Here is a 12344-nt window from a genome sequence, read left to right as displayed (position 1 = left end):
TCCACCATATTTCTTATTCCTTTTCTGTGTGCTGGTCACTACCCTGCTTCTCTCCTTTTTGTTACTAAGTACTTTCTTCTGCTCTCTCCCTATGTGACCTCTTGACACTGGACACTCTGCTCAGGTTTGAATAGTATATGACCTCTTCACTGCATTAAAATGGTCTCACCAAATGTGCTTAGGGGAAATGGCTTTAGTGTGGTAATCCATCCTTGGAGAGGACATGTTGCATAACACTTGAGCTCAGCTGTTAGCTCAGGTCCTAGGTGTACTTATTTACTTTCTCAGAGTTTTCCAAGTGAGACATCGTGCCCTGTGCGTGGCAGGGCTTTTCTTGTAGTCATGGATCAGACAGGTTAATTTTAGAGATGTTTGAAGGATAAATGCTCCACATTCAACCCCAAGGAGCAAGCAGCTGTGAAAATTGAGGAGACAATGTTGATGTTTATGTTCTGTTTATGTTACTTTATATCATCTGTCACATCTCAGCAGGGAGTGGTGCAGCATTGGTAAACTTTTATAACAAAATTTTCCTGCTTAGTTTACTTCTGCTTAATCCATTGATTCTGCTTATTGTACAATTGGGCTTTTAAAGAGCTTTGATTAGTGTTTTACTCATGATGGCCTAACTGAATTACTGTAACAGCATACATGTAATCAGGTTGAGAAAAATGGGACCCTTAACGTAAGGAAACCGTCTCCACTGGGTGAAATCTGAGAAATAGCAAAACCTCTTAAAAAATCCTAAATGCTCAGAGCATGCCATTTAGCTATAAAATCAATATAAGACTGAAAAACATACTGACTGGTCCATGTTTCACAAATAGGAAGTGGTGGTAGTAGCTGGAAATGTATATAGTGTCAGAGAGAAATGTCATGGTTTCAAATTAGGAAGGGTTTTGGTTTTGATTCTGTTCAGATTAGTTTGCCGGTCACATCCTTGAATGACTTGTAACTTGTAATGACTTGTATCTCCTCTGAAGACCCTGTCCTATTGCCTTTCTGTCATGTTTCAAACTCCTAACCAGCTTTAATTATTTAGACTCTTTGGTTTTTTGAGCACAGGACAGCTCTTTTCTCTAATTGAGTTTTGTGTCTGATTTAATAGATCAGAGGAGGCAGAGAGGTTGTGGACAGAAAGGGAAGAATCATCTTCTCTCTAGCTTGCTCAGCCTTAATTTTTACATTATGTCCACCACATAGGTTTGTTTTGTTTTAATAATGAAAAACTTCCTAGTCAGAATATTGCTTATGTTGTTGTTACTCTGTAAACTAAAGATTTTATTTATGTCTGTTAGACTAGTGCTGAACTTAAGTAACCACTTTATTCAAGTAAATATTTTGGGAGCTCTTATCAGATGTTAACATTTGCTTTGACTTGCAAAGTGGTCAGCTTTCATTTTGTGTTGTTATGGACTTGTGCTCATGGCAGCACCACTGTGATACCACACCATTAAAGTGCCCTTTCAGTTCTGCTGACTTAAGTGCAACCCAAAGCTGTCCCACAATTTGATTTGGTCTTCTGGATTGTTCAGATCAGCTCAGCTTCCAGGCTCTGAAATGGCATTTGTATTGTATCTTTGAAAAGAGCCTTGGCAGTAATCATTGCCTCTTGGAACACATGAGAATGTATAAAAAGCCTTAAAATACCATGGTTTACACTACCTACATGCGTTAAATAGCTTTAACTGATGTCTTTGGCCCCTTGTTGTCCTGTGGTTTTCTCCTTATCCCGTTTGTCTCCATGTGACGTCTGATTTTCCTGATCACTGCGTCACAGTGAGTCGCTCAGCTGTCCCCCTTGCGGGATACCTCACAAGCTCACACTAATCTCCACACTAAGCTAAATTTACAGACCTACTGTTTATTCTCACCTCTGTGAGGCTGTAGTGTGCATACACGTGACACACAGCATGTGCAAACCTTATGCTAATTTATTCTGTTTCTCTTTGACACTTCTTTGTTAGTCAACGTGCAGTGAATGAATGGTGTTAGAACATTTTAATTGGAGCTCATACCTAATCAAAAGCCTCAAGTCCCAACTGGTTGGAGCTGAATCATGTTGTATAATGCCATCCAGTAAATCCATTGTGAACACAATAGGTTGCAGACAGTGCGTGGATGGAGTAACAACACAGATTTATATTCCCCCAATGAGATCCTTGTGCATGGAAATGTGTTATCTTTGACAGCACTGCTGCAGCAGCCTGTTAGCTTTGCACCCAGTGAGCCATGCTGAGTGAGTGATCGAATGTCTGAATGATAGATGGCAGGCTGTTGTTAATGGTCCGTGAATATGGTCATTTCAGAATAACATGGAGACCATAGCTGCAGCCAGTTCTTACTGTGTCCTCTTTCCTGTGACTTGCTAGCTGAAATGCACATTCAGATTAGAACTTGTAGTTATGTCATAAGTCTTTATTATATTTGAGTTATTTGTGAATACTGATTTAAGTTAGAGTTGCATAATGAATGTTGCTTTGAAGTGCAGATTATCACAGCTTTTCAAAATAAAGAACATCTTTTTTAGAGACCTACTGGACAAATTGAAATATTAACTTAATTGTTAAATAGTTTGAGAATAATTTTACAGGTATTCACTGCCTGAAGTCTGAACTCATGCACATCACCAATAACATTGCTTTCCTCCTTTACACGCCTTTCACTGCAGATCAAAAGCTACTGCTTGTTTGTGAATCTCCCTACATTTAGTTTTTGTTGTAAACACAGCTTATAGCTCAGTGGAGCCTGTTCTGCAGATTTACTGAGTGCATTACACAAAAGTAAGATGAAAATTGTCTTTTTTTTTTTTTTTTCTTTTTTTTTTACTTTTTTTTGTTTTGTTTTAGAAAGTGACTGGTTGGCTCACTCAACTCTCAGTGACTGATCTATTGGAGTTGCACTCAGAGAGCTTAAGCTACACTAAAACCCTATCCTGTGTTGTGTATTTGAGCATGTAAAGCCCACGTGCTACACTCAGTGAGAGCAGAGCTGCTCTCTTCTTAGGATTATTCCTCTGGGAATAGGCTGAGTCACGCTACAGAGGAGCAGACAGAGACAGACACAGGGGAGGGCACTGGATGGAGGTGGGAATAAATGCCTTTGAGATGGGGACACTTTCAAAGAAACAGGTTAACTGTTTGAACTATGTAGTTCCCTGTCAGTGTTTAATGCTTTCCTCCTCTCAACTTGCATCTAAGGTCAGTGATAATCCATTGTGTTATCACCTAGGAAAACACAGAAACATATACATCCACATGTCACCATAAGAGGCTGTATACCTCAGTCTATGACCATGGTTTGAACAACAATTCAGTATTTTATGAAGGGATTTTTGTGCATCGGCACAGTCGCTGCAACTTTCCACATCCTCACACTGTCTTTTCTTTGTATCTCTTATTACCACCTTAGATGGCATTTCTTCCTTTGTTTACCATGATTTGTTGTTAAACTGTTATGTGTAATATAGGAATAGAAATTGTCTCTGCATTGAAACCAACACAGTAATAACCACCTGTTTATCTTTTTTATGTAAAGTTAGGAACCAGAAGGAACCCCAGTAATGTCTATTTTTAAACAGAAGTGTAGCATGGGTTAGTAATGGTGCAACTAAATCTACTTGTCTATAATTTCTTGAGCTTTTGATTTTCTAGACTTGAAATTTTTGGTTAATCCACATTATTTTCCTTTTCTTTTTGCATCTAAGTTATTGCTAAATTAAGCTGATTAAAGTGGGTTTTTTTTTTTCTCTCTCTTAGGCACTCAATTGATTCTACTTGAAAGTGAATTTCAGTGGTAGTGGTGTCTTGTTCAAGGTTGCTTGGATATTGATGTGACATTGTTTGTTTTTAACTAAGTGGCTGCAAAGTTATGTCAGCAGGACTGCTAAAGCCATTGATTTCCACACAGTTACAAGTGCGTAGTTGTAAGAAAACAGTTGTGTGGATAAATATGTTGACCCTTTTTCCTTTGTTAATTGTTGTGCGTCTTTAAGGTTGTATTGGTGCGGTGGAACGAGCCCTTCCAGAAACTTGCCACTTGTGACACAGATGGAGGGATTTTTGTTTGGATTCAGTATGAAGGCCGCTGGTCTGTGGAGCTGGTCAATGACCGTGGAGCTCAGGTAAGAGAAACATATTGTAAAACAATGATGCCACAATTGAAAAACATGTGGATACATACTTAAATAGAAAACTGAGAATGGGTAAGAACATCATGGTGTATGTCATTCTGGATAGTGGTCCATATGTGCACAGTGAAAGACATAGATCTATTACATAGCAGGTAGTAAGAGAGAGGGAGAAAGAAACTCAAGATCAAAGATAGATCTGATGGTGCTGCAGGTGCAGTGTTGTTCTCTGCTAGAGCATACCGTTTATTTAAAGCTCTGTGGTTAAAATACTCAACCTGCATTACATGTTGTGAAAATATTAGTACACCAACACATGTTGGGAATGCTGTTATAGGTGACGTCTGGTTGTATTAAAGCTTATATCCACACTACGAAAATGTGTTTCTTAGCTGAGCAACATTATTTCTATCATTATATTTCCTCGTTGGAAAACAGAATAGCCTCACACAGTTTGAGATATGACTTCTGTGCAGATCGAGAGAATGGCTAAGGCCTTTGATAACACAGCAACCATTAACCATTTTGACTATTTCTTTTCAAATTTTTAATTATTTTTCAAACCAATAACTCAACTGAAAACAAGAGATCAGACTAAGATTCTGCTGCTAGCATCACTTCTGTGGCATATAGCTTCACAACATGTCGTGCTCTTTTCATGATATGTCGTCATGGTCCCAAGCTCTGTAGATAAATACTAAATTATTAAACTCTTCCTCTATTTTTTAACTGAAAGGGCCATGCATCCCCTGATATGTTGCAATCTTTGTATTTTTAAAATTGTTTTGTAATAGCATTTATGTTTCCCTCCTGCAAGACTGTAAATTAATTAGTTGAAAAGCTAATTTCTGAGACAGAAACATGGTCTTTTGTGATCTATTTAGTTATTAGATGATCAGTTAGGCAATATTTTTACTTTTAAATCATCTGTGCTTTTCAAAATAGCTTCTGTAACACTCTACAGGAAGTCATATTATTTTTGTATATTCTGGCATATACAGGTCTGGTGATTTTTGATAAAAAAGAAATGTTACGTTGTTTTATGCTAATAGTTATACTAACTGATTGCTTTGAAAAAATAATATGTAGCTTAACTCCAGTGTTGGTAATAACGGCGTTTAAAATAACGGCGTTACATAACGCCGTTATTTTTTCACTAACGGAGTAATCTAACTAATTATTTTCCCCATATTTGTAACGCCGTTATAGTTATTGTACAGTAAAGGCAGTGCGTTACAATAAACTGACTGAACTGCAAAATCAGAACACGCTTCGGCTCCACAACAAGGCTGTTGGTTGGGACTGGGAGAGCTCCGGTTGGATGAACTGGAGCGAGATAAGCAAAATGATTGGCTGATGTCATTGTCAGTTAAAGCAGGCATGTTTGACGGCAGCTAATCAGAGCCAGTGCTTTAACAAACAAACCCGGACGGGCTTAATTTTCTGTGCAATAAATACTGATGTTTGCATACACATACCTGACTGTTCTTACTCATTTCAAGTAAATTTTGAAAACTACTCAGAAAAAAAAAACTCTTCGAGATAAAGCAACATACAGTAACCCCAATAGTTACTTTCCCTGGTAACTAGTTACTTTTATTATCAAGTAATTTTTTAACTAACTCAGTTACTTTTTTGAAAAAGTAGTGAGTAACTATAACTAATTACTTTTATAAAGTAACGTTCCCAACACTGCTTAACTCTGACATTTCAGTCTTTATTGATATTCATTGACCCTTGTAGGTGAGTGACTTCACCTGGTCGCATGATGGCACTCAGGCTCTCATCTCATATCGTGACGGCTTTGTCCTGGTGGGCTCTGTCAGTGGGCAGAGACACTGGTCCTCCGAGATCAACCTGGAAAGTCAGATCACCTGTGGTATTTGGACTCCTGATGATCAGCAGGTAACATACACACCCTAAAGACTTTAATGTTTCCCTTACACTGAAACACTGAAATCAAAGTATATTTTACAATTTAGTCACATATTCTAGCTATAGAGCTGTGTTTATGCAGCACATTATTCAACCTTTTTCCTATCTTAAACACTCACATCCTCAGCCTTTCCTTTGAATATGCTTGCAGCAAAATAATATACATTCATGTATGTGGGGAATATATAATATAAAGAATCTTGGTGCCAAAAAAAATCTTCTAGCAACATTTCCTTAGCTACTTTCTGTGGATAACAGCCTTACTGTCTGCTGTGGAAGCCAATCTCACTGTTTTCTACATAACAATAATGCATCACATCATTAATATTATGATCAGAGCATGGGCTTGCTCCAAATTTAATATAATAATTTAAGCAAGTAGATGTTGTGAGCAGACTATATGCTGTTTAACATGTAGAAAAACAAGCAGGATGCACATGAGAGTGGGAGAAGAAAATGAAAAGGTCCTGTCAGTTTGTATGTTATGTAAATATTTTCACAAGTACAGCGATTAGCTTCCCATGGACAGCCAAAAATAAAGTCTAATTCTGTCAAACATTGAAGTTTGAGGGATACAGCATTTCCCCCTGGCAGTATGTCATCTTTTTGAATACCAGCGACTGCTGAAATTTTAGGTATTCATCTGTCAACTTGAATAAATACACTTGGCATCAGATGCCAGAGATTATTTGTAAGTGACAGCAAGGATTTTCTGTCTTGAATGTGATGTGGTTTAGGTTACGCTAGGTTTTTGCTTTCGTTCCATTAAATTGTCAGCTTGAGTTAACTGTTTTCAGAGTTCCTGTATACATATTTGTCTCTGTCCTTGTTTATTGTCTTCAGCGCATTTTTTTTATATTACTAACTTTTTTGTAACATACAAATCTCCTTATTTATTTAGAGAGCATCCCTTTTTCTCTTTGCTTGTCAGCCAGTAAGTATTGTTTTATTTCCTTTTTTTCTATTAACACTGTACTATTTCTTCCCCAGGTTTTGTTTGGTACGGCAGATGGACAGGTCATAGTGATGGACTGCCACGGTCGCATGCTGGCCCACATACTGTTGCATGAGTCGGATGGTATTGTCAGTATGTCCTGGAACTACCCCAGTTTCCTGGTGGAAGACAGCAGTGAGAGCGACACAGACTCTGATGATTATTCTCCACCACAAGGTATACTTCTCAGAGTTTGATTTGGGGGGAAAAAAAAATAAGACTCAAAGCTGTGAACCTCTTGAAGCATCTCACTTTTAGGATTTTCACAGATCTTGAGGTGAACCTTACAATGTAGATCAAATTAAGTCCACTGAAATGTGTTGCTTCTCCCCGGCAGTCCTCGCCTGAGTGTTGCTGCTGCTTCAGTGTTTTTCTAAGCTGCCCACACAGACAGTTAACCAGGCTGACTACTTCAACTGTGTTAATTGAGTAACTTTTCACCTGCTTTCTTGTCAAAACTGGAGCTCACCCAGTTGTCATTTTAGCTGATTGTTACTTGCATAAATTGCTGAATTTGAATGTTGCACTTGAAAAAAGTCATAAATATTCCTGCTGCCAGCTAATAATGAACAGATTTTTAGTTATTGATGTTAAACCTGAGATGACCGAAACAGGAAGGCTGAATTAAAACATTGGGAATGCTTGACCTTATCAGTTATCGTACCCCAACGTTTCAAGATAGTCTCAAAAGTACTACCTCCCTACCAGTTACATTTGTGTATATGTGATTGTGACTGACTTTACAACAGCATAATGTATCTGGAGTTCTTTTCTTCAGATATTTTTCATTCTCCTTTTTGGGAGATATGTTTTATTGGTCAGGTTTTGCTTGTCACATTAGCCAAACACGTTGCTTTTACTTTTGGGCCACTGCTAACTCAAACAGTTTTTAAACCAGCACATGGTTTTAGATTAGAGCCTAAAGCTCCAAGCCAAAACCCTCTTTGCAAATTGTGGTGCTGCTGGCAGGGATGTAATGCTCTAAAATCTACCTATATTATTCTTTATCATCATGAATGTCACCCAACCTTTTTTTTAAATTATCCTGGGTAGTGGGACTGTGTGCAGTTTACACACAACTCGCACTAACAGTAATTGCATAACTGTGAAGGCTGCGCCAATAAAACATGTATATGTATTCACCCATTACAGCAAACAGAAGGTGTACAGCTACACACATAATACGCCAGGCTTAAATAAAGTCCTTCAGTATAGATACAAAATTACCCATCACAACAAACATAAAATTGTTCATCCACTTGTGCACTAGCAAGTTCAGGCACGTGTTAAATACCAGTAATGGTTAAAAACCTCCACAAACAGCAGCAGATTTCAGATTCATGAAGTCCACATTTGCAGCCAGAAATGCAGCGTGCTATTATGGAAGATGGGTGCTTGTTCTGCTGTATTTGGGCCTGTAAGTGTCTCTGTTGTCAGGAGTGAAGTACTAGTATAATCAGATGCATCTGCTCTAGTCAGTTCAGAGCACTGTGACACTGATCAAAGCTTTCAGTCCCTGAAGTAGTGCGTGATCATTATGTAAATCTGTGGTTACAATAAACCAGCTACCACTAATTGGAAATTGTTTTTTTTGTTAAATTATTTAGCTGTTAAGCAAGCAAAATCAAAAAGTATATTAAATCATTGCTAATAAAACTCACTGATTGAATCACAATCCAGTGGCAGAGCCATGTCCCAGGAGATCTTTGCTGATTGGTCGTCAACAGACACCATTGATCTGTTATACCACACAGTACTCAGATAACAATGATGCCAGAAACACTGGTTTAGTTAGTGATGTGACATAAAAGTACATTGATTTTCATTTCTGGAGGACTACTTTCTTAGCAGCAGTTAGAGAAATTAGCAAAGGGCTTTTGAATTTGGATGTGTCATTTAGGAATAACGCCAAGAAGACGGTGCTGATGCAGGGACTCTGCAGCTCAGGATGATGGAGAGTGTTTTAGTAACTGTGATCCATAGAGAGTGAACTGGTTGATGGAGCCAAATGGCATGAAGATAGTTGTCTGTGTGCCCTAAAAGACATTGTGAACAGATATCTGAGGTAGCCACTTGCATTTTCAACATTTTGCTCTGGGTGAATGTTGTATTGTATAAGCTGTAAGTTGGTGTTAGTGGTAACAGAGAGTTTAGAGATGAGTATTTTGTAATTATTGATTTCGGTGAGTTAACTGAGACAGTTGTAATATGTTTAGGCTGTTTTTATTTTTTTTAATTCTTCCCTTTAATTGTTGATACTGAAGAAATTGGTGTCTGACAATCCATATGTCTTTATCAGTGTATAAAATTACATAAATTGATTGTGGGAGAAAAGGAAAGTCTGAAATTGAGATGTTTTGGCATTGATATTGTTCCAGTTCCAGCCAGGGGTCATTATGATTATGTTTGTGAAGCTATTCGGCTAAATGCTGTAATTGGTTTGCAAGGAAGTATGGAAGAACGTTTGGTGTCTCAAGCCCAACATGTGATTTACTGTCTTATAATGCTGAAAGTGAAATTCTGGTCTTCTTTTTTTTTTTAGATCCAATCTTCATTTATAGTTTACTTTGGTTCTGGTTAATACCCATTGCACATCACTTCTGATTCATGTATCTACAAAAACCAAGATGGCAATAACCAAAACACAAACTCAAGGTCTCAGCAGTTGTCCATGAGCTCGTGGTTTAACTGTGGCTGTGTCCATCTTTTACAAACCATTATAGATTTCATAGTTCATAGATGATATTGTGTATACTTCCCACAATACTTTTCTAAGAAGATTGTATTGTTCTTGCCTTTTCAGTGCACACCCAAAAACCACTACTTACAGTCAGCTTCACCTCTGGAGACATCAGCCTGATGAACAATTATGACGACCTTTCACCCACACTCATTCGCACTGGTTTGAAAGGTGTGTGAGTGTTTTATTAATCACATTAATTCTCCTGCTTCTGATCTGTTTTTGTTTTATTGTATCCCTCAGTCCCTTTCTTACTTTTTTTTTGTATAACAGTAGCAGTACGTCTTTCTCTCTTTACTTTGCTGCAGATGTTGTGGTCCAGTGGTGCTCTCAGGGGGATCTCCTGGCAGTAGCAGGGATGGAGAGAACAATCCTGTCCCCTGACACCCCTTGTCCTCCACCCACCAAAAATGCCGTTGTCAAGTTCTACAATGTTCGGGGAGAACACATCTACACTCTAGACACACCTGCACAGGTAATGATTTATAACTGAAGCAGGGATATTATGTAAGGAAAAAGTCACAGTAGTCAGTTTACTGCATCTTTCTTAACAAGTTTGAATTAGTTAATTATGTGTAATTAGTCTGGTTAAACATGATTTTATTTCCTTTGCTCTATAGCAGTGGCACATGCCCTATTAAACCTTGGTCCACAGCAAAGTAACCAGTTAACTTTCCTGACTTTTTTGTGAGGATATTGAGACATCTATTTGAGCCTATTATTTATTTATTTGCCAAATTTCTTTCCAAATTCTAGCTATGCTCTATAAAATATGTTAAAAAAAATTTTTTGGGCCATAACAGTAATAACATGAACATTTACCCCTCTTAGATGGTTGACATTAACCTTCTGTAAGTATGTTACATACACTGTTTTATCCTTGCCACTGCAGCGTCCCATCACTACTCTCTGCTGGGGTCACCGCGACTCACGTCTGTTCTTGGCATCGGGCCCGGCTCTCTACGTGGTGCGTGTCGAGCACCGCGTTGCCACTCTGCAGTTACTCTGCCAGCAGGGCATCGCAACAGCAGTCAAGGAGGAAAAAGATGTTGCCAAGCTCACTATGCCTTCCCGTCTTTGTTCTTACGTCACTGCTGCTTTTGTCCCCACCATCAAGGTAAAACAGGACACAAGATTCAGGTCCTTTACAACCATAAAAAATAATTGTCAAGAGGTCCACAAGATTTCCATGATGAATATCAGTAATGACCTTCTAAGATGATAAACCTTTACGCATGAGCCAAGTGAAATACATTTTACTTGAACTGCGATTTAAGTGTAGCTTAGAGAAGGAAAATATTGTCAAATAAATAAATAATTTATTTATTTGTTTTAAGTATTTATTTAATTCTTAACTAAAACAAAACAATCAATATAATATAAATTTCATACACCTGAATGGAAAAAAAAGCAGAAAGAAGAAAATCTTCTTAACTGACATGACAGGTTACTAAACTTGACTTTACCTTCTCATTTGCAGCCCCCCATCCCAGATCCCAACAACATGCGGGATTTTGTGAGCTACCCGACAGCAGGGAACGAGCGCCTGCACTGCACCATGAAGCGTACAGAGGATAACCCTGAGGTGGGAGGGCCGTGCTATACTCTGTATCTGGAGTACTTAGGTGGTCTGGTGCCTATCCTGAAAGGCCGACGGATAAGTAAACTGCGCCCTGAGTTCGTCATTATGGACCCCAAAACAGATGGGAAAACAGGTGGGACTAAGTTTATTTCATATCATTGACTTAGGAGAGTATAAAAATCTTATTCAGTATAATTTTATAAAGAGAACCTAAAGTGTTTAGGCCATCTGATCAGCCTGTAAAATCTTTCTTATGTAGGATGGAATTGTGAAATTAAACAATTTTAGTAACAGATTATTTTCGTTAGTTTATATTTGTTATATAAGAAAGAGTAAAAATATATTATGTTTATTTTAACTTGTTGAAATAAAAAAAAGAAATAATAATGTCAACTTGTTGATATTTTCATTAAAATCCAGCTGGGACACATTTCTGGTCCTCCAATAGCTTTCCAGAACTTCTTCACTAGGCACTCTGAGAGTATGTTTTACTCACAGAAAGCAGAATGGCTTCATGTTAATTAAAAGCTGCTTAATGGGAGCTCTGACGGCCCAGAGGTCTCCTTATAAATCAACTGTCTCCCTCTCTACGCAGCAATAAATGAAGCCAGCCATGAAATGGTTCCAGTCTGTTCACACTTTAATGTCTAACAAATGAATTGGCTTAACCTATACTGGAGTGGTTTACAACAGAAGAAAATAATAATTTAAAACTACTGAAACGATAGTTTGGACTGAATGAGTTTAATGTTTAGCAGTAGAAATTTTGGTACACGGCACCATCTTGTTTTGATAAAACTATGAAAACTATAATACCAAAAGACTCATTTTCATTCAGCAGCTCACATTTGTTACCCATCCTTCGTACGACGTTTTGATCAAAATGTGGACTTTTGAACAAGTCCACATTTTTTATATTCCTCATATTTCACTGTAGATTGCGCCGTGAAGTGGCAGCAAACTG

General features: G+C 38.0%; 1 protein-coding gene across 4 annotated transcripts in view; it reads left to right on the top strand.

The window, feature by feature from the left end:
• tulp4a (TUB like protein 4a) overlaps positions 1-12344 on the top strand; it is a 29066-nt gene that overhangs the window by 7268 nt on the left and 9454 nt on the right. For all 4 annotated transcript variants that reach the window (XM_041975779.1, XM_041975778.1, XM_041975781.1 and 1 more), the window contains 7 exons: positions 3995-4123; positions 5873-6034; positions 7055-7235; positions 9862-9969; positions 10107-10273; positions 10691-10915; positions 11279-11513. In XM_041975779.1, the coding sequence (XP_041831713.1) occupies positions 3995-4123; positions 5873-6034; positions 7055-7235; positions 9862-9969; positions 10107-10273; positions 10691-10915; positions 11279-11513 (1207 nt within the window). The remainder of the gene's footprint in view (positions 1-3994; positions 4124-5872; positions 6035-7054; positions 7236-9861; positions 9970-10106; positions 10274-10690; positions 10916-11278; positions 11514-12344) is intronic.

The sequence above is a fragment of the Melanotaenia boesemani genome, chromosome 22, assembly GCF_017639745.1.
Source record: "Melanotaenia boesemani isolate fMelBoe1 chromosome 22, fMelBoe1.pri, whole genome shotgun sequence".
NCBI lineage: Eukaryota > Metazoa > Chordata > Actinopteri > Atheriniformes > Melanotaeniidae > Melanotaenia > Melanotaenia boesemani.
This window is presented reverse-complemented; position numbering and strand designations above follow the sequence as displayed.